The 26129-nt window shown below is 40.1% G+C and overlaps 1 protein-coding gene across 6 annotated transcripts in view; it reads right to left on the reverse strand.

Moving 5' to 3' along the window:
* Nucleotides 1–458: 458 nt before the first annotated feature.
* The window catches only part of MSANTD1 (Myb/SANT DNA binding domain containing 1), a 45234-nt gene continuing 19563 nt past the window's right edge, over nucleotides 459–26129 (reverse strand). For 3 of the 6 annotated variants that reach the window (XM_068943477.1, XM_068943478.1, XM_068943482.1), the window contains 3 exons: nucleotides 21219–21483; nucleotides 9987–10271; nucleotides 459–1419 (listed from right to left, as the gene is read on the reverse strand). In XM_068943477.1, the coding sequence (XP_068799578.1) occupies nucleotides 1179–1419; nucleotides 9987–10271; nucleotides 21219–21483 (791 nt within the window). In that variant the 3' untranslated portion in view covers nucleotides 459–1178. Of the gene's footprint in view, nucleotides 1420–9986; nucleotides 10272–21218; nucleotides 21484–21600; nucleotides 21685–21900; nucleotides 21939–24550; nucleotides 25187–26129 lie in introns of those variants that run through there. The other 3 variants (XM_068943480.1, XM_009686174.2, XM_068943479.1) reach the window with 3 other exon arrangements.

The following is a 26129-nucleotide window of genomic DNA, read 5'->3' on the forward strand; positions in this document are numbered from 1 at the left end:
TTATGTTAAAGGCAATTTCAAAGTCATCATTCATTAAAGCATCAAACACTTGCTAATATTTCATCTTAACCATTTAAATAAACTTAAATAAATATAAACCTTTATGCTTTCAGCTCCCTCTTGTGGTATACCAATGTTGATCTCTTTTACTGACCACTCCTTAAAACATCCACTTGCCTACCACAGTTGTTCCACCCGCAAATACATGTAGAAGCATTGAGCATTCTTCGTAATTTCCATCTATATATTTTGGTCATCAGTACAGGAGATCGTTACATTGCAATTAAGATTTTAAAACTTCGTTATCTCTCCCAGTAATTTGCATGTCCCAAAGCATACCATCTGCCCAGCAATAATAAATAAGCTTCTTTTTTTTTATTTCTTTTGAGATATATATATATATATATATAGGTATATATATATATAAGTATATACACACAGTACAATATTTTTCTTTTGTGGTAGAGAATAAATGCGAGTTTTCATTGCTGGTTGTTCATTAAGTCAACAGATTCCAGTTAATAATGAAAAAAATTATACATTTAATATCAAAAGCAACTTCAAGTATCTTCTATACATTTTAGTATTCAGTATATAGTAAGGTTGGTTTGGGTTTTTTTATTATCAAAAGTGGTTTTTTACCATAATATCTTAGAGTACTATTCATATCAGGCATGGATTTTAAATTGATGTATCTCATGGTCCCAACTAGCTCTTCACAAGAACCAAAGGTCACTTGTACAATCACTGCATATGTTTCAAAACAGGGTTTAATCATCAGCAAAGTCAAGATGCAATTAGCATGTTTAGAAATACACTACTTTGTTCTCCTACAACAGGTCAGGCTGCAGTCCTTGATGTGAAGCAACATACAACACTGCTGTTTGTAAAATCATACCTGACCTAGGCATAAATAGTACTGAAAAAAGTTCCCAGAGCTATTCATCCCTTAACCTTTCTGTATAAAAATAGTTCAACTTAGGCATTTATTGCACTAGCTTTCTCACACTGAATAGCTCTCACCCTGCATTCTCTCTTCTCTTTGCTTAACTATGATTACACTAAGATTTTTAATTTCCATGGAAAACCTGGGAATAGGGCAATAGACACACATAAGGTGTGCGATAAAGGGATGTCTATAATATCAACAATAATCTCCGAGGCATTCACAAAGGAAACTAAACGTTAGATTTGGAGATCATTTTCTCCAGTAGATTCATCATTCTCTCCTGTAGCTGTAAGCTTTGAACTTGAATGATGTTTTGCTGATCCAGAATCCTGCGCACTTCTCTACAGGTTTCTTCCATAGCTCTACTTAACTTCTTTTGTTCTTCCAACATGGCCTCCATTAATTTTAGCTTCTTCTTTTGGAAGCTGCAGCTTTGCATTTTTCTTTTCTTAACTGGTCTTTCTTCAGCTCTGAAACACAAAGATTTGTTAGCCATTAAACTCATGAAAAAAATGTTAGGACCTAAAACTCAAGCTATAACTAAGGCTGGTTTTAAAAAAATGAATTCTCCAATAAATTCCCTCCCAAGTTCACACCAAAACATAAGTATTTACTATACTATTTCATAGTGTTACTGACTGTAAAAAATGTTTTTAATCTCATTGTTTTTAACAAGAATTTTTCCTGAAGAGTGTGAGGCATAATATTTTCTTTTTCTTTTGACATTTCTTGCACCTCAAGTTTAAAAGTTGTATTGTGAGAGACCTTTTGCTTATCTAGCTATTATATTTATACTAGTTGTTATTTTTTTTAAAGCATCACACCAGTGAGGCTAATCCCACTATGGCATACTCGTCTCAGAATTTGCCCTTACGCTGAGGCAAAGCGGTTGCACCAACCACTTATTTATGTGCTACAGCACAAAGCATTATAAACTACATACAAGTTGAGCAGGCTACCCTTTGCAAGGTTCCCTTTTATCATGTAGGTCACAGGTTGATCACATTTCATATTCGGCTTTACAGAAATTTTGGCGTGGCAGTTAAAAGAGCTTGTTTTTTCATCAAATACGTCTATCGGAAATACAGGGTACTATGTCTACCACCTGCTTATTTTAAGAGAAGCTGGTTTATGTTTAACTACAAATTCTATCAAATAGGATCACTAGCAAAAAAACAGTCATATTTCACTTCAAAGGTCTAACATTTTAGCTGATATTTCAAGCATACTGTAACCCACTATCAATCTGTAAAACTGACATGTGCAATTTAGGTCATATTTTAAGAATTTCCTCCATGCTGCTTTATGGTATGTTACTGTCTGGGAAGAAATATAAACCTAAAAACAAACTGAGGGCTCTCAAGATGTGTAGTTCACATGGCCAGCCTAACTTGGGGTGACTGTTCAACATATGAACTCAAGACCACAGGCTTTTTATTGTAGCAGAAGCCATTGACACGTCTGCTCATTGCTTACTGACACAAAGTGTGCGAGTCAGAACATCCCCACACACACACATACACACACACACATACAAGATCTATTTCTCTTACCCTGTAATCTAAGAAAGGAGCATGCTGGACTGTGAAGGAGGAGGAACAGCAGATAGCAAGCAAACATGCATGTGAACTACACATCTAAAAAAGCCTTCAGTTACAGATAGATAATTTTACAAATTTACACAGATATGGTGACCAAAAACCACTGGCTTTCAGGTTATCCAAGTATTCAAAGTTGTTCTACATTTCAAAGGGCTTTTCATCATTACAGTGCTATGGTGATTCTAAGGGAAAGGAAAAGTCATCTTTATTCTTGTTAAGCAGAACTTAGGAAGGTATATGAAGTGAGCTCACCTTTGCAGATCCAATATATCATGTTTGGCTTTGGGCAAAGATATGGGTCAAAAAAATACATGTTGCTCTTTGCATAAACTGTGGCCCAAGCCTTCAGCTGGTCAATGAGATTATCATAGCTGGACATCCTGCAAAGAATGAGTCTTGGCTGATACCAAATTCAATTTTGCCCCATTAATTCAAAGGGTTAGAATTATTTGAAATGTGGTTCTCAAAGAGGCTGACCGAGTGGAAAAGGTCTACAGTAGTCTAAGGACAACACTGGATCTGTTTATTCGATGGTTCCTGTCACTTCACTTGCACAGGTAAGAGAAGCACGCATTCAAGGGGACAGAGCAACAAACCAATCTGATTTCTGAAATGATGGCATTATTTCAGCCAAAGCCATTTTTTGAACTTGAATTTTCTGCATAGAGGATCTAATTACCAGAAACCAGGCAAATCTCTATCCTCTGCCCCCTACAGTACTAGAAAGAAGCTGTGGTAAAACCTCTCTATCTGAAACTGGTGAGCACTGGGACACTGGGCAATGAGGACATCTTGTCAGAGTAAGCCTTGGTGAGAATGGTCCTTAATAAGGAATGAAAGAGAAAATCTGGGGCATGCCAAGAATACTGAGCTGCGCTGAGTATTGCAAGAGCTTTCTTGGCAATTGTGGCTACCACTTTTTTTTTTTTTTTAATTTCAATTGGGACAGAAAAAAGTGCAGAAAAAGGAGATGGGGTGATTTGGATTGAACTAAAAGGAGCCTTATTTTCAGAGAAGAAAAAACAATTGATTGAAGGGTTGTCATAGATTCCATATAGGAATGCAAGATGTTATCTGTTTTTCAGTTAAACATATGAGGCTCATCAAAAGCTATTACCTGTATAGCTGGGTTCAACACAGTAACTGTCTGAGAGAGCTCCAGAGAGGGGGAAGAGAGAGAGAGAGAGAGAGAGAGAGAGTCAAAATATCTGACTATGATGACAGCCACCTGGGAAGCCATAACAGCAGTATCGGCAGTCTGCTAATACTGAGCAAGTAACCACTGCTCAAAATCAGGTGTCAGCCATAGCTCAGAGTCCTTCCCCAAAAACAGGGCACAAGTATTTTTTAAGGTCTCCTAAATACTGTGTTTCTGTTTACAGTTAACAAACACAACTTGGTAATAAGCCAGCCTTCAATGAAAAGAAATAACCTTTTCAGACACCCCTATATTTCATGTGCTCTCAAACTCATTTTCTCTGCAGCCATGGTGACCATCAGTGAGAGGGCTTCAGTGGTCCCACACAAATCCGTAGTAGGGACCTGGAATTTTTAATCCTCTCTTCTCGCAAAATAGCTCTTGAAGGAGACCTCTTGAGAAGAGGTCTACAAAAGAAGGAAAGAAGAATCTAAAGAACGTAATTTATGAGTAAACAGCCCTCAGGGACTTGGAATGATGCTAAACATCCAGTGATTCCTGAAGGAGTCACTTGAATCCTGAAGTGTTTCCTAAGATACTGAGCCATCTTTCTTGAGAAGTTGAAAGTCTCCCAGGTAGGGCCAAGAGACCGATCTCTACTGTCAATATCTCTTTCTAGCAGAAAATCAAAAGGAAAGCAGGCCTAGGAATATGGCTTATAAGGTTCAGCACTGAGCATCCCACCAGCATCAATATCCTGAAATAGTTTCAGCTAGGACTACTTCCAGTTTAGCAGTCTCTACGCACCAGCACATGAAATGATCAGTGTCTACTGTGAAAGATCAATTGGTTCCCATTGCTGATTTTCTGCATCATGTTCCTCTGCAGCCAACACCTCTGTAATGATGAGGGGTGCAACAGATGCTGAGAGGAAACATCCACTCCCTCTCTGAAAGAAGCACCTCCACTCTTTGCAAAGCCTAGTCTCTGAGGGTAGATTTTTGAGATCTGGAGAAAAAAGGGGTCTAGGAAATCCAGGATCTCAAAGACAATCTGCTGGTACTTTTGGGAGGCCAGTGTCTATGACAAAGAGTCTCCAAGAGAATTGGCACTGATGTTTCCCTGAGCACACAAGCAAAGAAAGCATGGAAGAGCTTTGGCACTGGGATCACGTTCCAAGCAGAACCTTGGAAAGCTATTTCCACGCAATGGTCCAAAACAGACAGGCAGGGTTCAAAGCAGCAAAGAAAACCAAGAAAAAAAAAAGTTCCCCCTCCCCTAGGAGGCTGAATAGAGTTGACAGTATGTACTGGGACCAGGTGGAACAAAGCAAAACCTCCAGCTGCTGTTAGGCAAGATGTCTCCAGTTTCAAATGTATTTGCTGTCTACCTATGTTAGATAGATCAGTTTAATTCACTGTTCAATTAAAAAGTTCCTCAGCTGATAACCTACAACTCACCAGGTAAGGTTCATATTCAAGGGGTGTGTGTGAATAATTAATGAAACAGAATTTAAATATAAAGAGTAATCCATTTACCAAATGTGCTACCTCCACAAAACCAGACTAACGGTTCTTCCTTTCTGACTACTTCATGTCAAATGGGTCTCCAGCACTGTCAGTTTCTGCAATTTATGGCTCTCAACTGCTGACCACTGTATCTGGCGTGTCTGTGCTTTCATAGTTATGTACAAATCTGAGTAACCTCCATAACCCATATATTTATGAAAAAGAATTAACAATGGTCTGGGAAAAAAATATTAGAGATGACACAAATATCTTTAGAGTTTGAGGACTGAGAACCAGAGCAATCTTGATCTTCTGGTAAACTAGGTTCATCCAAATACAGCCAAATGTATTCAGGAATTAATGAGACTCATCCTTGAAGTAACGTCTAGAGAAGAACCACAAAAATGGTTTGGAGGGTGGGCAAAGCACCTTGCTGTGATAACAAGTCCACATAACGAGTTAAGATGCACTGTATAATGTACATAACCTAAAGCTCAAATTTCTTTGTAGCGGCTGCCCATTCAGATTTTGAATAGCCATAGCTTAATTTTAAAAAGATTGAAGGCCTTGCCAAAACTGCTACCTCCTGAATTAGCATTCGCACCAAATTTTAATGCACTTCAAATTCTATTACACAATTCACATCTTGGTTAATTCATGTTACCTATTCTTGCACTTTCTGTATGTGTAAACCCTCTAGTACCAAATAACTCAACCTACCTTTTAAAAAACAATGAATACCAGCAGATGATGGTATGATCATGGTTTACAACTACCTCAAGGCAAAAAGCACAAAATATTGAAAGAGCCTCCAATATAGTGAAAAATTAAAAACTTTCGCATGTTACTTCTACTTATCTCAATACATTCAAATTAGAAACAAGACACTGGTTTAAGCAAGGGATTAATCACTAGAACAGAATTCCATAGGGAAACATGAATTCTCAGTCTTTGGAGCACATCAGATCTAGACTGAATATCTAGTGGAAAATTTCCAACAAACAAATCATAGGAACAAAGATGTGGAGGACAACATAGATATGAGGTTTCTGAGTGCAGTAGTCCACTGCTGAAGGGAATCATGTCATGGAAAGAAAATTTCTGTGCCCTACATCAGAGTAATTGGATTCAGTACGTGAATGGTGTTTAATAGGATGTCAGACTAGACGATATTGTGGTCTTCACTATAGTTTATCAATCGATGAATGTAACTTCTTTGCATCCCAATTTTCAGTATGATAAAACGGCAGAACAGATAACATCTGAACCACATATACAGTCTGTATAATGTTCTGTTACTACTTAACCAATAAAAAACAAAACCATAAATAAGTCCACAGGATGGGGAAAAAAAGAACTATTTTCAATTAAATAAAATGTCATGTATAGCGTTGATAGAAATTTTGATTTGAAAAATTTTTTTAGGCTGCAAAACAAGACTTCATCACATTTCATTATATTATCTGACAATAATTCTATTATTGTCACGTTTTATTGGTACTGCAGTATAAGGCAAGCTTTGTTGAAGCCCAAGAGCAGTGTAAGTACAATACTGAACTAATAGTGGATGCCCCATTAAAGGGAAGTAAGGGTTCCAAATGATTTTTCTCATCTGGGAATTGCAGCAAAAATATTAATTTGATCCCATGTTAATCGTACTATCACTAACTTAGTGAAATGTAAGGTTTTTCCAAGAAGGTCCCACACTCAAACGTCAAGTAAAATTCAAAGAAAACTAGCTTCAACTATTTCTAGCTTGAAAGTATGTATTTATTGAAGTATAAATCTTGACATCTTTCTCTATCATGAAACTAAACATTAAATCCAATAATTTATGTTGTAACATAAAAGTATGTAGCCTCCTGCTACATTCAGTGATACTATGGAAAATACAAAGCTGACACTCAAAAGCTCAAGTTTTTAAGGTGACAAGAGTAAGATTTTCAGACTTTTAAAGCTGACTTAAAAATACACACACACACAAATAGTTTGAGTTTTTTCACTGATCGGCTGTCACCCTAACATCATGATTTTTAGTACTGGGAAAAAAATCATGTACATTTGACTGATCTGTATATAGTCTGTTTCATAGAAAAATAAGGAATATACAGGTGTAAAATATATCTAGATTTTACAAATAGATATATGTGTATGTTTTTCAAAATACATGTTTTACATGTAGTTGTAAAATACAAAAATTGAGGGCGCAACTGGGGACCTGAATTGTTTTTTTTTATTCAAAGTCCCAAGATTGTCTGTAGGTCTCTTTTTAGCCTACTGGACTATCCATGCACTTTCTAGAGACAATGCATTTACAAAAAAACAAGATGGATCTATATTTTGTATGCCAATTCTTTTCTCTCTTGTTGGTTATTTCAAAGTGTTTTTGATATACAGGATGACACACTAATTGCTTAAGCTGAAAATTGCTTCTCAACTCATAATTCCATTAGTAACCTCTAAAAGAAATATCTTTCCTGTCTTATCATGGCAGCTGTAAGTGATTTCAACCCATCTGAAATCATTAGCAAGTGCTGTATTCATTCTGGTCAAAAAAGGACTCCCTACACTTCTCTGTTTCATCCGGCTGAATTAAACAGGTCAAAGTTGTACAAGCTTTCCATGACCCCCACAACTACTGTAATACATCTCTTTTCCTCCTTCCAGATACAGGCCCTATTAATGTCACAAGTACCTGCACATTTTTAATCAGATCATGTCACTCACCTGATATGTCATGCTCATCTCTCAAGGGGTGGCTATAGATCTTTTTTTGGCTTTTGCTTTTTTTTAAACACAAATACACAACTGCTCTTGAACTTATGAACATGCACATATTTTGCAGTTAAATGAGATGCACAGTATTGCATTGTACAAAATATTTTGATGACCGCAGTAGAGAATAACACGGTCAGAGCACGGCCAGTAGTTGGGAAGCAATGTATTACAGAGCGCTAGCATGCAGACAGCTGACTTGTCTTTCCCTCCCCTCCACAAACCCAGTTTCACAGCCATCCTTACTGGACAACGGCACCACTGTGGCCTGAGCTACAGCAAAGACAGCATGTCATTACCTGCCATATGGACCTGCAGCCTGTTCAGAGCCAGTGCATGCCATTAAAGGGTAGACTTAAATGGTGTGAAGTTTTCAAATTGGCTGAGTAAAGTTCAAATATTTTTGACTGAAACAACTTAGGTAATTACCTTGGATGAAGCAGAAATCACTGAACCTGAAGTTGGCCAAAATTCATTATAGCCTAAAATCGTCAGACCTTATCACTATGGAGAGAATTCAGTTAGAGTGGTTTAAGCTCACTTTACCTGTAAATGAAAGTATCTACATGAGAGTGGGAGTAAACGTGCAATTGGATGTACGTTTGTCGTTGATTAGCTTCACTTCTGTGATGGCTCGTCTACACCCTGTAGTAAAACCTAGTGTGGTGATCTCTCTCCTCCCCTCCCACTCACCAAAATCTGTGTTGGCCTGGAGTTGTCCCTAAGCTGAGGTAACTTGCTTTTAAAAATTACATTAATTATGTTATCAAATAGTCTAGTGAATAAATATATCTCATGTTTAAAAAAAAGTGACCTTTAAATTAAATATTAAATAATATTAACAGAAATAAAATTCTGACTAGAGAAAAAAAAGTCTGCATAAGAAATGTGATCTTGGAGTTTACAGATCCTAAATCAAGATAGATTATATGTCAGGGATATCAACTACTTAATATGAGGTATGATTCAAAAAACTGTTGCTTGTGAACAAAAAGGCTGTTATAGTTTAAGAATTATTCAAAGAATGTATACTGAAGTACCAAAAATATGCAAAAAAGTATGTTTTAGAATTATCAGCAATTCAAGTACCGTTTCCTTGAATCATTGAACGAATTTATCCTGGTTTTACTCATCCAAAAGTAGTCCTGGAAACCCATAACCCAAACTTGTTTGGTTGGTTCTTCTTCCAGCTCAACAGCTTCTCAGTTGCATGACTGACAGATAATTTTACTGCCATAGTTAAAGCCTCTCAGACTCATGATAGGGATCTCCAGGATCAACGTGTTTTCTTCTATCAGAAAACTATAATCAAGTCTTATTTCCACAGCACTCTGGGTGAAAAATGAGACCAGTAAGTCAAAATTTTGTATCAGCTGTACAACCCTGCCTTTTGTTAAAATTGTGCTTCCCAGAGAACTCTGATCTTATCAGCAAAGGAAACACAAATTTGCATTCTCAAATTAGCATTTACCGTGAAAAAGTGACATACTCAATTATATTTTAAATGACGGTAATGTACTTTCAAACTGCATGAGTACCATTGTTTCAGTGTCCTCAGAAATATTTAGTTTGCATCTTGTCATCATTTGAGTACTAGCTGAAGCAAGTGAAATTTCGTACTCGTGAAATTCAATAGTACTACCAAAAGCAAGACTAGATCAAGACAAAAGTACATCAGAGCCATACGCTGCATCTCTCATTGCACTGTTATACTATCTAGAACATGCCTGTACTCCATACAAATACTCTGCTTCACGTGATCAGTGTGACATGCATGCTGAATTTTGGCAATAATATGTGACTTTTTGCCCAGTCTTTCTACTCTCCTGTGAAGGAAGGAAGGAAGGAAGTACCCTAGATGAGCAGAATGGCTGAGACTGGAGAACTTATCTCATTTGTGATTTACAGAAAAGCTACAATAGTCATCAGAGAAAAGTGTTCTAGGATCTTCCTTTTATATAGCAGATCTGGTTCATTCTGTGAAATACAGGAAAGGAAAAAGAATTAGATGCTACCTCAACTTGTAAGAAAGTAAGCTGGACGAGCTCTCTGAATGTTCATCTTCAAAGCACTCTTCCCTTCCTTCATATGTAAACTGGTTGTATGGCAAGTACAGAGGTGTAGACTTAGCTGATGGAGACTGCGAGGCCTCCGTCTGTGATGTAGAAGGACCTGGCTGCTGATTTTCATGCATTTTCACATCGCTGTGGTCTGTCACTTTGGATAAGATCCTATCAATGGTTTTGTAGTAAGGCCAGTCAGGTGCAACCGTTTCACTGTCAGTCATGCATTTTAATTTCCTGCAAGAAAAGGCACACAACATTAATGCTTGTTTTCCTTTAAGAGTACTTTTATACAGATCATATACATCTATTTCAAAATATTTCCTCTGGTCACATTTGGGAGTCAAACTGAAAGTTGTTAATGAGAACAAAATTAGACTTTTTTTTCTTTAAATCTCCAGTGAAGCCATTAACTTTCTTTTCCTGGTTTTAACCTGCGATAAAAAGACACATGCTATCCCAAATGAGATTCAATACAAATAAAGAATACTACAGCTTCTAATGGTAAGGGGAACATGTTCAAATAGTACAACCACATTAATCATACAATAATTTTTCTTCTCCTTATACAGTGCCATACTAACCAATCTGACAGGGGGCCTGACAGTGCACTAAAACCACCAGAGCGGGGAACAAGTTGCTGCCTTTATCAAACCGAACAGTTATGGTCAGTCATGTCCCTCCATGCTTCAAAGAACAAATATTTATTTTTCATTATGAACATAAGCGTCTATAAACGGAATTCATATTGTTTTCCTAACTTAGCCTAAAAATTTGAATTGTCCTGGTGAAAATCCTAGTGACAACCATAAGATGTAGATTCCCATATATCTGTTACAGAGTCAGGATCAGTGTAGGAAGAAGCATAGAATTTCATTTATTTACCAAAAAACCCAAGTAAAAGTGGTTAATAATGCATTATAAACAGCATGTATTAAAACATGATAGCAAAAGGAGTCTCTCGTCTGAGACCTCGTCCTTCACACACACCTTATTATGAGATGTATTATTCAGTCCTAACAACAAAGCTCACCTCCAGCCCATTTGGTGCACATCGTTATTTTATTTGTTTTTACTGAGAAACATAAAACTGAAGTGTATAGATAAGTTATATATTTCAAAGAAACTCCATTGCTGAGACAGAGTCCCCAGCTTTCTCTTCGTTTGCCTTTCTCAGTTGCAATCTTGTTACTCTACATCAAAGTGCATGAAGGGAACAAAACAGGAAAGGCAAGACCAATGACAAATGTTTCATTTTTATAAGCTAGTCATTCAAATGAACAAAAAGTTGAACCAAATTCTAATTCTCCTAGTTAGGAAGAGGTTTGCAGAAAAAAGGGTAAGAGCTATTGTTGGGCACCTGGCCCAGGCCCTTTTCTTGAAGCATTTTACACTTTTTTCCTCCTCAGAATCCATCCTGCCCACCCATGCTGGCCCCGCAAAGGATAGAATTAAATAACATGTAAACATGCTAAAAATGGTGCCAAACTTAAAAGTGAGAACTTGAAGTTCTTCCATTTAAGCAGCTCTCAGCCTAGAGTAAGAGGAAATCCACCACTAAGGAAAGAAAGGAAAAAGATTTTGTTAGATTTTAAAGCAGTTTAAGGATTCTTCTTTTTTTCTTGTACTTGCAAGGTCTGATGAGCTTTTCTAGCTATTTGGAAATGCACATCATAGTCCTGCATAGCAAAGCCTCCACAGCCATCGGTATTTTTAAGCCCTCTATGCATTCAAAATTTTAATTTCATACATGTTTCACAAACTGCTGCTGTGATTTCATAGTCAGAAAATATCTAGTGCAACCTACATATGAATACATATCCATCAAGCGCAGATACAAAATAGCTAAACACAGGGTTGACAGCAACTATCATTTAATATTGAATATTTTTACTTTGTTTAAGCTATTTGCATATACCACGATAAACTACTAGCCAAGTCCACATTTCACATTGTTTTGCCATCTTCAAACCCCCAATATATTTGAGTAACAAGTTTTGCTATGTTATCATCCTCAGCTGCTCATTACAATGCAGTCAGACATCCCTTCGGGTGAGACAGCAAAAAGCCATGCGTGAGCACTTCTCAGCCATGCCAGTGCAAAGTCCAGCAGCTGCCAACTTCACCAGACGTGGTTTGAGCCTTGAGAGCTGCAAGACATTGTGCCAAAGAGCATGGATAAAGCTCAACTCTGCTCGGGGGCAGATTGCTTTCTCACGTCTAACCTACTGTCGACTGGGACCCCCAGGGCTTCACCAGCAGAGCTGCTACCTAGCTGGCCAGTCCCCCAGTCTGCATCAATGCAGTGCATTCAACCACGACAGGTGCAGGACTTTGCATTTTTCCTTGTTGAATTTCATGAGGCTCAAATCAGCCCGTTCCTCCTGCCTCTCTCGGTCCCTCTGGATGGCAGTCCTGCCCTCATGTGTACAGACTGCACCCCCCAGCTTGTAGTCATCTATAAAATACTGAAGAGGCACTTTATCTCCTCCTTCAGATCATTGATAAAATATTAAACAGGACAGGTCCCAGTACAGACCCCTGTGGTCCTCTGCTTGGAACAAGCCTCCAGGTAGAGTATAAGCTATTAGCTATTATCCTTTAAACGCAGTGATCCAGCTAGTTTTTCAGCCATCTAGTAGTCCATCCATCTGGAATGTAATACTCAAACTTGGAAAAAAGGACATTCTGGGAAAAGTGTCAAAATACTTTCTACTGTCAAGCTAGATGACACCCACTGCTCTTCCTTCATCCACATATCTAGTCATTTAGTCACAGAAGGCAGTCAGGTTGGTTAGATATGATTTATTCTTGGTAAATCCATTCTAGCTATTCCCAGTCGCCACCAAGATGACTTGCTCCATGCTCTTCCCAAAAACTGAAGGGAAGCTAATCAATTTGTAATTCCCTGGGCCATCCTTCTCGCCCTTTTGAAGATGGGTGCAACACTGGCCTTTCTTCAGTCATCAGGGACCTCCCTCCATCTTCATGACTTGCAAAGTTGATCTCTGACTCAACCCTCTTCCACTGCTGGTAATTTCTCTATTCCTTGAACCCTGTTCTAGGCACAAAAGTCTGGCAGACCTGGTCCGTGAAGACCTACACAAAGAAGGCACTGAGTATCCTCAGCCTTATTATTTGCAGCTACAGTCACTAAATTACCCACCTCATTCAGCAGGAGGCCCACATTTTCCATGTTTGTTCTTTTACTGCTAATGTAACACTAGATGTGTAGCTGTAAGCAACTGCTACTAAGAGAATATATGGTATAAGCTCCAGATGAAGGCAGCTCCAAGTAGTATTACCTTGCTTTGATTCATAGATGGTGTGCGAATGACCATTCTGAACACATTAACATTCAAGTGTTAATTTTTCACTAGAATAGCGCTCAAATTTTTCTGCCTTTAGCATTGTCTATTATATCATTCTGAGCTAAAAGTTTAGCACGTTTTTCAAGAGTAGGTATCTTCTCTGAATAGATCAGTACTTTGGGTTTTTTTTATATTTGAGCTCACATGTGCACCTGGACCACTACTTTTGACAAAGCTATCATGATTTTTAAGGAACAGCTGCCCACACAGCTCTAGAGTTGCAGCTATACAAAACCAGACATTTCCCTGGCTCTAAATGCATAGTATGGATATCAGTTCTTCCACTTCTGACTTCTTACCGCAGCCCTAGGCTAAGAAAAGCTTAGGTCACTGCCACCAAGTGGGCAGGAGAACTTTGCTAGCTTAAAAGCGGCATCAGCAGCAACCATCTAGCTGTAGAGAGTTTGGCTCATATGTAAAGAAAAAAAAGATGTAATGGATGGAAAGGCCAGACGATAAGGAGAAATGAAGTTGTCAGTACTTTGCAAAAAGGAGCAGGCATGCTGCAGGTGACGGAAGCAGAGAACATTCACTGGAACAGTGGCGATGTTTTAACTTCCTGGTTTAAAAAAAAAATAATAATAATCAAATAAGCTAACTTGGTAATATTGGTATCAAGTCTCTGGATTCACTAACTTTAAAGTGTTTTTTTCTGAAAATGCCAGAGGAGTTCAGAAAACCTAGTGAGAGAGCTGAGATTTTTTTTGCCTGTAAGCATAAGCCTAACAGAACCGAACTGAAGTCAGAAACAAAGACGAATTCATTTAACTCAGTCATCATCATACGTCATAGCAGGTCTTAGTTGTACCCAAAATGTAAAGGCTTGTTTTGCCTTTTTTTTTCTTAATGAAAAATGAAGATGTTCATAAAGGAACAGGACAATAGTAAGGCTGGGACACAATAGTTGTGAGAGAGGAAGATGAGCCTAACATTCAACACTGAAAACATACGTTGGCAGAGCGCTACCTGAGCGAGTGAGTGAGCCAGGCAGAGGAAGTAGGTAGGAAACGGGTAAGCAAGAAAGTCAGAGCTTGCAAAATAAATTCATGGTGATTTTATCTCAACCTAGTAGTCTTGTCATTGTTTCATCAGGCTCTTGTCAAAAATCTGCCCAGAGCAGAGGCAACTGAGAACTGTCTCCAAACACCTAGGGATCAAAGGTGAGTTTCCAGTGGACAAACATCTAATGTATGAAGAACTCTATCACCTGTTTAATCTTCTGAAATGTGGCTGTCCATCTTACTGTGGAGAAGTGAATAAATTAATGGGCTTTGAGATCCTACTACTGCCAAAACATACTACTGAATGGACTGAGACACCAGTTGAGTAATTTGTGCTGTCACTGACCTTTCTTCAGACTTTATTCTCTGCACCTATTAACCCACCTTCTAAAATAAAATCATTAGAACATTATGTTCTAGAGAGATTTTAAAAATCATGATTTAGTCAGTAAAAACATGCAATCTATAACTTGCTTTTTTTCCACTCTTCGCTCAAAACATTATTGCTTTATTATTATTATTATTATTACAGTATTTGATAGTACCACTTGCCTTAAGAAATGGATACAAGATTCATCTCCTGGGGTTTCTGAGAAAAGCTTTCAAAATAAATAATAAATAACAACTGTTCATGAACCAATCAATGCTGAGGGAAAGAAAGATGTATGAAAGTACAGTACTTAAGTTGTGCATCTGCTATAAATTATTGAAATTGAAGAGAAAGATGGTAAAATATTCAAATTTAACTTTCTACTGTAATTTGGCTGCACTTATCTTTGATCATTTGCTGTAGCAAAGGTCAAATATTCCAGTGCTTAATGTCATAGAATATAGCAACGAATTACACAAGCAACAGTGTTTAATTGCTATCATGTACACATGAAAATAAAAAAATTAGACTAATCTTTTATTCAAATCATAAGACTGATTCAAATGTAACAATCATTAACATTAATTGACTGCGATTCAAATCAAAAAGCAACAGCTGCATCCTGCTTTCTAGGCTTTGGGGAGGGCGATGTTTTTGAAAATAATAAATTTGCTTTTACACAGTTCTTCTTTTTAAACATCAGAAGGAATCAGTCAAAACTATAGACGACTATGCAACTTCTACAAACCCTGTATTATTTTCACAAGCCAGCGCATACTATGTCAGTAGTAATATAATAACAATAGATAATGCTGCACTGTTACACATTAAGATCAGTATATTAGCAGTGACAGCAAAGTGCTTTCTTTTAGAAGGACTAATTATAGGGCTATATGTGCTAAATGCCCTAAGTAGCCTACATAATAGAAAGAATTCAGCAGGTAGGCTAAGCGACGCTAAACTGCAAGAGGTGGCACACTAATCTATGCACTACTTTTGATGTCCAGCGCATGGGAGAGCTTAACTTTGAATTCCAGCAGGCTTGACTCAGCCCTTCCTCCTTCCAAAGCAGATTAAATAGGGAGTTCGTGCAACTCACTACGCAAGTGTCTTTAAAACTGAACATTAAAATCTTGGTGGCTGTTCTATCCACAACAGATATTTGAGATTCTACAGCAGTTCCTGAAAGTACAACTTTACCCCAATGCACCTGCAAAAATTTTCCTGCCCTCTATGGCCCTGTGTAGAGTTTTCCACTCAGCCAAGATAACTATTTTCCACACTGGATGAAATGGTCCCTCAACACACTGAAACTCCACTAAGAGTTATTTTAGTGCATGGTATATTTTGCCCTGAAATAGTCTCCTCCAAACAGAATCACAGAATCACAGAATCGTTTAGGTTGGAAGGGACCTCTGGAGATCACCTAGTCCAACCTCCCTGTTCAAGCAGGGTCACCTAGAGCATATTGCCCAGGATCACATCCAGACGGCTTTTGAATATCCCCAGCGAAGGAGACTCCACCACCTCTCTGGGCAACCTGGTCCAATGCTCTGTCACCCTCACAGTCAAGAAGTTTTTTCTCAGGTTCAGATGGAACTTCCTGTGGTTCAGTTTATGCCCATTGCCTCTTGTCCTGTCGCTGGGCACCACAGAGAAGAGGCTGGCCTCATCCTCTTGACACTCCCCCTTCAGATACTTGTACACGTTGATGAGATCCCCTCTCAATCTTCTCTTCTCCAGGCTGAACAGGCCCAGCTCTTCCAGTCTTTCTTCATAGGAGAGATGCTCCAGCCCTCTAATCATCTTGGTAGCCCTCTGCTGGACTCTCTCCAGGAGTGCCATGTCTCTCTTGTACTGGGGAGCCCAGAACTGGACACAGTACTCCAGGTGAGGCCTCACCAGGGCTGAGGAGAGGGGCAGGATCACCTCCCTCAACCTGCTGGCCACACTCTGCCTCATGCAGCCCAGGATACCATTGGCCTTCTTGGCCACAAGGGCACACTGCTGGCTCATGTTTAACTTGTTGTCCAACAGCACTCCCAGGTCCTTCTCGGCAGAGCTACTTTCCAACAGGTCAACCCCCAGCCTGTACTGGTGCATGGGATTATTCCTGCCTAGGTGCAGGACCTTGCACTTGCCTTTGTTGAACTTCATGAGGTTCCTCTCCGCCCACCTCTCCAGCCTGTCCAGGTCCCTCTGAATGGCAGCACAGCCTTCTGGTGTGTTAGCCTCTCCCCCCAGTTTAGTATCATCAGCAAACTTGCTGAGGGTGCACTCTGTCCCTTCCTCCAGGTCATTGATGAATACATTGAACAAGACTGGACCCAGGACTGACCCCTGGGGGACACCACTAGCCACAGGCCTCCAACTTGACTCTGCGCCATTCACCACAACCCTCTGCGCTCGGCCATCCAGCCAGTTCTCAAGCCACCTCACCGTCCACTCATCTAGCCCACACTTCCTGAGCTTACCTAGGAGGATGTGATGGGAGACAGTGTCAAAAGCCTTGCTGAAGTCCAGGTAGACAACATCCACTGCTCTGCCCTCATCTACCCACTTGGACTATCTATAGTAGCGCAGGGGAATACGGCAACTGCTACCAGATCAGCCCAGTGTTCCCACTATCCTGCGCAGTCTCTCTTCTGACAAAGACTGATATTAAATACTTCAAGAAATGTTTTGTTGGACTGCTTTAGAATAATTCTCCCGTAATGACAGTTGCTTCCTATTCCATTGCCAGCTAGTAATAACCCTGAAACCCATTGTCTTTCATAACTGTATCTAATTTGAAGACAAACAATGTCTGCATTTTTATTTAATAAACCTCTGAATCTTAGTAAAAACAAAGCAAAAAACAAAGAACCCACCTACTACTCTCTTGGTCTCAGTGATTTTCAGTAGTAATGAGTTTCACATGCCGATTATGCAGCGTAATACAAATTTATACGACTTTAGTTTTACCTTTCTTGCCTTGCAATTTCGGTAAATAACTTTTTGTATTTTGGCAAGAGGAACACCTGCTTTATGTTCTCAAAATTCGTACTGTATGTTTTATGCACCCCCAGAACTCCTTTCTGTTTATTTGCCTTCTTTCCAAACAAGTCACAAACTTTTCCATTTCTCTTAATAAGGAAAGCTTTCCACCCTTCACCCTAAGCATGTTTTCTAAACATCTTCTCTTTCTCTTGTCACCATTTTGAAATATAGGGCAGTCAGAAATAAACACAAGAATTCATGGAGGAAATAATGACATAAAATAGGTTTATATAATGACATTTTAACATTTGAATAATGTTTTTACCTCAGATGTAGAGGAATAAGCTACAATCACCCTAAAATTGCTTTTTTGACAGGAGCTCACATGCACTGAACTTTTATCTGGCAGCACAAAATTCCACATAAAATCCAAACGTACCCAAGAACGAACCTAGGTGTGTGTTTGGGTCTGTTAGCCCTTTCGGAGCTCTGTGCTGCAATGAGCATGAGTGTATTTACATTAACTGCAGCAACCGCAATAATTATTGGCTGAGAAGTGCTCCTCCCCTGCCCGTGCATACGGTCATCTTCTCATTTTGATGTCTTCTGCACAGTGACTAATGGCTTTCATAAGCAACGCACTATTTACAAGACTGGATCTTAAAATGCTACAGGATCCTCAGATTGGAAAGCACCATTATAAATGTGTTGACTGTTAAAAAAAACTACTAGTTTTGTAATTTACATCCTTTACAGTGTCAGGTCATTAATATCTGTTTCAGGAGATGTCCCAAGGTACAATTTGCCAGTGATAACACTTGCAACAGCAAACTTGGTTAACAGGAGTAGTTTAGAAGTGTTCAAGTACTGCTTTTCCTTTTATAAAAAGAAAAGAAAAGAAAAAAATTATCTGTGTGCATGTACACATGCACATACATACGTATGCGTAGAGGACATTTTTATTTTCCTTTATGAAATCCTGGCACATTGCTAAATAGTACTGTTATCTGATCACATAGTCTAATCAGGTTCTTTTAAGACTGTGACCATCGTTTTCAAAATAAGACTAGAGACCTAGTCTCTAGTCTTATTAGAGACCTTAATAGCACCTTAACAATACCATAACCCTTGTCTAAAAAAAAAAAAAAAAATCCTGAAATAATGGGAAAGAAATATTTGGGTGCAGGCGCCCCCACTAATCCTGCGACTGGTGCTGTGTTCTTACATGTCACGTTTAGTGACTCTACGTAAGCCTTACAAAACATTGCCTCAAAAATACTTTTTCCCCCACTCCAGCATCTCCTTTGCCAGTCCACGCCACAGCGCTGTGACGATGCCCTGACACACACCCAGGTGAGGCACCTTCTCCGAGCGCCCTCTGGGCACCACGACGTGGATTAAAACTCAGGTGCCTTAAAGCAAAGCAAAGTGAGCAACCAGCATCATTTACAGTTTCATCAGTGTTTGCCATCCTCGCACACCAACAAAAAGTATCTAGAAAAACTTATCTAGAAAACTACAAATTGTAAGTCATCGCTTTTGTTTGTGCCTATTCTTTGTAGCACCTCTCCTCAAAAGCGCTCAGAGACACTAGCACGCTTCGGAGAGGAGCAAACAATAAGAAAGATGCGTTTCAGGTTCAAGAATACAAAGTGAAACAGCACCGTGACTGTGCAGGGCAGTTTTCTCACTCTCCTAAATTAGCATCTTAATCAATGGGCAGCGAGCTGCAATGCACTGCAAAACAGAAAAGCAAGATGACAACATGCATCAGAAGCGATCTGAGAAGTTCACAGAAGCAGCACAGGAATAAAAATAGGAATAAACAAAGGGCAATGTTTACACACACACGCACAGAGCGTAACGTGTGAGTGATTGTATTTCTTCCCTTCTCCCACTGCAACTTTAAAGTAAAAACATTAATTAGAAAAACTGAGATGGTCTGATTGATGACAAAATTGAAAACACAGAACAAAGGCTGACAGAAATAACCTATTACACTTAGCAATTATGGCACTTCAAATATTGTGCAGCGTTGCTCAACACCTGTAAAATCTCGGTGCCACGAGACGCGTTTCTCAATAGGGAGGGCTGCAGCGTGTGCAGGCTGAGCGGAGGCCTGGCAGCCTCCCGGCTCCCGCGCCGTAATTCGGGATCCCGGCGTGAATCGCGGGGTGACGCTGGGCAGAAAAAATTCTCTTACTTCCAGCTTTCTCCTCTACGGTCTCAGTAAGGAAAATTGTAAGGATTACAACAGGGTTAGCATAACGCTTGGAAGACCTTAGCCTTTGATACAAAATATCAAGTTTAATATTATGGAAAATGATATTAAGATTATGCTTGTGGATCTTGCAAACATAGGAGGACATTGAAAGTTAAGGGGTTTACAGGATTTCCCCTAGTTTCCCATTTGATGAGTGGAGTCTGCATTAAGCACAGCAAGGGTGCCTTGCAGAAAAGCAAGCAGTTTTAACATGGTTGCCGGCTGTAACAACCTTTTTTATTATTAATACGAGCTTTGAGGAGAGATTAAATAAGAGAGTCACATATTTGATTTTCTTGCATTACAAACACATAGCTAAAATCACCACTCCGGATTTCCAGTGTGAGGCAGCTTGTGTCTCACCGAGATAAGGGGGGGGGGGGGGGGGGGGAAGAGGAAAAAAAAGGAGATATGCAAATATTTCTGTTAAGTTCTAATTCCCCCCCCCCAAACAACACATGCACAAACGTCTCACATTTTCCACAGCCAGCTTCCCCTCCCGGCTGACACTGCCTGCTCTTTACCACGGCCCCGCAGGCACCTCCGCCCCCCGCTCGCGCGCAGCGGGATTGGCAGGGCACCTCGAGTCTCTCCCTGCAGATACACTAGTCTCCTTCGCTGCTGCTGCTGCTGCTGCCTATAATTATAGCAACGCGTGTCACTCAGCAATAAGACATTTAATTATTCTTGGCCCTGCGAAGCGTAACCCTTCAGACTCACAAAGCCCAAACCGAGGAACTTCATTCCCAGATAAATTATTTTGCCTTTTTTTTTTTTTTAAACTTTTCCTTGCAAACCTGGTTCTCACTGGCCACTTCAAACTGCAGCAGTTTCACTGCAAGGAACCGCTGCCAAGCTAACACACAACCCGTCCCCTCAGCAGAAAAGAGGAGAGAAAAAAAAAAAAGAAAAAAAGAAAAAAAATCGGTTTTACCACTGAATAACATTTCCAACCCTCTATTTCATAACAATGCTAGGGAATAATAAAGAAACAAAGTTGTCCCGGAGTTTGAAATTAAACGGGGAAAAAATTAACAATGACGTAACAGCACTGGCAAGAGAGAATTTTAAAAGCGATAGGAACAATCTTTAAGCTTTTATCTATAGATTTCCTGCATGAGACTTCTTGCTGAAAGGCAAATATCACTGCGGTGTCCCTGCTGAAATCTCTTAAAAGAAAAAGAATTAACTGAAGCTTACCTGTACTGGAATGTCATATTTGTAATTTTTATCTTTATTTCCTCTCCGTGGCGAATCTCTCCAGTCATTTCAAAGAGTTTGTTAGCCATTTTCTCATAAACTTTGGCATTCCTTTTAGTTTGTTTCAGTTCATCAAAAAATTCTTCCCAAACCAGCATTAAACCTCTCATTTCTGCATCAGTCCAGTTTCTGGCCCTTCTGTGTTTCTCAGTCTGAGAAGAAACAATGTAACTGGGAATTTCTGCTGCAGCCATTGCTGACTGACCTAAAAGGGTTTTAAAAGAGGACACTTAATACAGATTGAGTTTTTAGTTTAGGTTTTGGTAGTGCAAGACATGCATATGTGGATAAAGAATTTGAATGACAAGAGAACATATGAAACCTTTTTGCAACAGCTTGAAGCTTGAGTGCACAAAATGGGGCCTACATCTGACAGGCAGGAATTTAGTTAAAAGCTTTTAAACAGAGAAACGTCATTTTGATGTCACGTTTCCATAGCAACAGAGCAACTGCATAAGCTACAACAACAAAAACCTTTTAACTGAAAGCCAAAGAATCAGGACAAAGTTGACAGGCCATCAATATTAAAGCTTTTAAACACTTTAGGTTTAACAAAAAAAAGATCTATGCAGCCTTTGAGAAGCTACTTTTAAGTTTCTACTTCTTTTTAGCTTTCCCTTACCTTTTAGGCAGACAATCTGCTAGCAGGGGGTCATGGTCGCCTGAACGAGCTTTTAAGTTGCGCCTTGACAGGCTCTCTAGGAGGCTGCAAGGACTGAGGCCGTGTACACAAGGAGGAAAAAAAAAGCCTTTTGCAAAGATATTCTGCAAAAAGCTTCAGGCAGCTTTATGAAAACTATATATCTATACCCTAATAAATGTTTAAAGCAGGCAGTCTCATTAAAAAGGTGCCTGCATCTGTTCCCAAGAACATGCACAAAAACAGGATTTAAGTGTTTAAATATACATAGAAATGCGTATACAATTTTAATATAAAGCCACTTCTCTTTTTGTCCCTGCCTGAGATGTTTTGCTGCTGATAAGCACATACTGCAGTCCTGTCAGCACGAATTTGCCTTTGTAGGTATGTATTACCGTACGTGTATTTTGTATTCCTAGTAATTTAGATGCTATTTATGCAGCCTGCGTTCTGCCTTAGGACTGCAGCAGGAGCATTTCACCTGCTTTATGGGGGGACCTAAAAGGATTATTCAACGAGTTAAAAAAAGGCTGCAAGATGCTTAGAACTGTGAATAAATTGCTTTGCTGTAAAACAAGCATTTTGAGCTGCTTTCTCTATAGGGCTACATTCTGCCAGCAGTCATACCGGAGAGGCAGCGCTTATTCATCACGTTAAATTGTGCAACGCAAACAGTGGGCCAAATCCTGCCCCCACGGCCATTCACACAAGCTCACAATAACCGTCCCCAAAAGCGGGCGATGCATGCTATGCATTAATTCAGGCAGCGCGACCCGCTCAAGAGAAAGATGTTAATTCTCCACGTTCCAGATACAACTGTGTTATGTAAAAATAAATAAATAAATAAATCACGGACCTTTTTTTAATTATTATTTTCTGTTTCAGCATATAACAGCAATAACGACCTCACTGCTGGGCATTTCCTGCAGATTAATGACAGGCAGGGGTTAATGGCCTGAGGCTCACCCAGCCAGTCGTTAATCCCCAGGAAATGTTCTGTGCCTCAATCCTTAATGCTTAAGTATCCTATAAATTGTAAGTCTTCTCATAACCACATCCTTGATCTTAACAATAGTTTAAAAATGCACAGCTTGGTTTGCATCCTGGGGATGGCAAAGAGAGCACATAATGTTCCTAAAAGGTACACTAATAAAATTTGTAGCTTCGTTGCCTTCTGTCCATCTTATTTATTCTATTGTTTATTACAAATGGCACAAAAATGCACCCGAGCATAAGTGTGTCGGGGGGGAGGGGGGGGGGACAGGGGGGAATCAGCTATACTGTACATAGGTGCTTCCAGAGATCTAACCCTGAACCTGTCTCTGCTAGAAATTACCTGCTGAGTCACTGGCTTCCTTAAAAAAAAAACAATAACAACTGGCTTCCAAATAACTACTCTTAACTACTAATATGACAGCCTAGCAACTATTACCTTTAAAAATGTGTAAATAGCAGCATATGTTGCCATGATGATCTCGCATGGTTTGTCTCTTGGGTGGCCAGCTGGGAGACATCACATGATCAGGGGACAGATGGTGGTCAGAAGAGGATCAGCTGGTGACAGGTTCATTTTATTAATTTATTGTTTTGTTTTGTTTTGAAATACCCATCACTTAACCTTGGGCTCCAGGCAGCTATATTAATAAAAACATACCAAATTCTGCTGACCGCCTTTGTAGCCAGCAACAGGGGATCACTAGGGCCAAGGCAAGTAACACAGGGGCTTAGAAAAAAAGACCACCAGCCTCTTGCTACAGTTCGGGATCTGATTTGGGACCAAACCCAATGCATCCTAGTACAAAGCCCAGCCCACTTTTCAAACTTTATTAATCTATTAAAGGATTGCTTTTCCTCTCCTGACTTTAATCCACCTGGGTTCCAAAAATGTTGATTAACACTACTGAAACATATATAACCTATATATATATATGTTGCCAAAAAAAAAACCCAACAAAGATAAGTATGATCTTTGCTTTAAAGAATTTTTATTCCCGCTCCAAACATAAGACCTAGCACAGATAAGTACAGGGTGGAAGAGACCCTGGCCAGCCGCAACAAGTTTTTGTTCCTGATGGTCCACAAATGTTGCACTCTTCACCTACATGTGCCTTGCACGCGTGCGTGCAACTGCTTCTTTTCACAGCATCATCTGCCGGGGCCGTGCCAGGCCCGCGGATGCAAACCCTCTACACTGCGGAAGGGAGGCGGCTGTTTCTCTGTATAATATGCACCTCTACTACTTTTCTATACACTGTTTTCTATTAGTATAATTGACGGATTGATATAGTGGTATAGTGCTATTTAACATCTGCTAAAAAAAAAAAAAAAAAAAAAAGCTTTCCAATAAAACCTCCCTTCTTCCCTCCCCTCAGCACGAGAAGGGAATCTAAGTAGCCAGGACTCAAGTTTTAACCCCTCCTCTGAGAAAGTCATTGATATTAATTATGGAGACTCCACATGCCTCCCTCTGCCTTGCTGAATGAAGTGCACGTTGGTTGATAAAGCAACTGCTTCCTTATGCAGAGCTAAAATTGAGCTTTCTCCAGTTTCTTACCCCCCCAGTCTTCCTTGTGGTCTTCCCCAAGAGCCAGAGCAGGAGGGAAAACAGAGAAAGAAAAAAAAGAAAACCTGCCTCTCCAGATTGTCCGGGACAGGACGCCGATCTCTGCAGGAAAGGCACCCCTGGGGCCGGCAGCGATGTCTCCTCCCCTGAACCACCCTTCAGAAGAGATGTTCCCTTAGCGATTCTCTCCTCATCTTGCTTCTCGAGCCAGAGGCAAGCTCAGTTCACCAGCCGATAAGATTCAGCGTTTGTCTGAAGACTGGCTGGCCACAAAACCACCAGAATAACTGCTGGCATGACTTGGTGCCCCGTCAGACCCACAGCACCAATGCACTTTGCACCGAAACCCGCAGTGCTTCATTTGCCACCTCCTCTCGCAGCAGTCTTCTCCATGCTGAGGACCAGTCTCGTACTGAGCACCCGGCAAGAGCAAAACTGCAAAAGTTACCATTTTCCTCAGAAAGGAGGTTACTTCTCTTGGAAACCATGGCCTTGGTTCACTGAAAGACACAGTGGAGCTCCTGAGACATCTGTACAGAGGCACCTTCCCTCCATAGCAGCAAGCATTTCTCCTTCTCCGCTCTCCGGTTCACCTTGGTCCCCTCCTCTGTCCTGTGCTGCAATGGCGAGTCTAGATGATATTCCTACGAACACGGACCTCAGAGGATTTCATTCCTGCGTTTCCTTTCAATGCCACACCTGTGCCTGCGAGCGCAGAGCGGTGCGAGTGTAACGATCCTCTAGAAATCTGTTGTTTGTATCATCTGTCTAAACAGCTTACCTTTTTTGCAGTCATTATACACCAGCTTGAATAACAGCTCTCACAGCTGTTCCACCTTTCACGGTGATCTCTAAAGATAACATGCCACAGGCACAGCCCTGAGCTGGGTGGAAGGGTGTCTCGCTTGCAGAGGCAGATCTAACGACGTTGGCCTGTAGAAGTTTCTATCATAGAGTTTGGAAAACTCACATGGTCATAACATGTGTGTTGACTGTGCTTCACGTGATCTGTGACAACTGACTGCATATGCTCCAGCTTTGCAAGTGTGGGCTAAAGCACGCTACATAAAACTTCCTTTCACCAAGTTTAAGGTAAGGGGTTTTCCCTTGCTTTTGCTCGGAGATGACAGCTATAATCAGTTAGCTAGCAGAGCTCAGCCTACAAACTGTTAAGTCATTACAGTGTGATTACATGCGAGCATGTCTGATCCCCTTGTTAGGGATTCGGGCAGAATAAGTCAGGTAGTGCCTCTTCTGCTAATGAGAATTTACCCCATTAAGGATCAAGCAAGTTCTGCATCTTCTCCTAAACATACTCCCATTTCTGAAGTCCAAATGGACAGCCACCTACAGAGAGGTAATGGCAGACAGCTAGCTGTCCATCTGGACTGCAGGTGCAGAAGTACATTAATTTTCATGTAAGTCCTCAGACAAAACTTTAAGGTCTGATGCCAATTTTAGCAGCACTAGTAGCAAACACCATTTGAGGCAGAGAGGCTCTGAGCACTGACCTTGGGAAGAAGAGGTCCCAGCTGGAGGGCTACCAGAAATGGAGTACACGCACCACTCAGGGAGGGAGGTGCAACTCTCCAAAATATGCTGTCCATGGGTACTTCAGTCCTATAGTGTCTCAATTACGTACAAGTCA

This window comes from Struthio camelus, chromosome 4 (genome assembly GCF_040807025.1).
Source record: "Struthio camelus isolate bStrCam1 chromosome 4, bStrCam1.hap1, whole genome shotgun sequence".
NCBI classification, from domain to species: domain Eukaryota; kingdom Metazoa; phylum Chordata; class Aves; order Struthioniformes; family Struthionidae; genus Struthio; species Struthio camelus.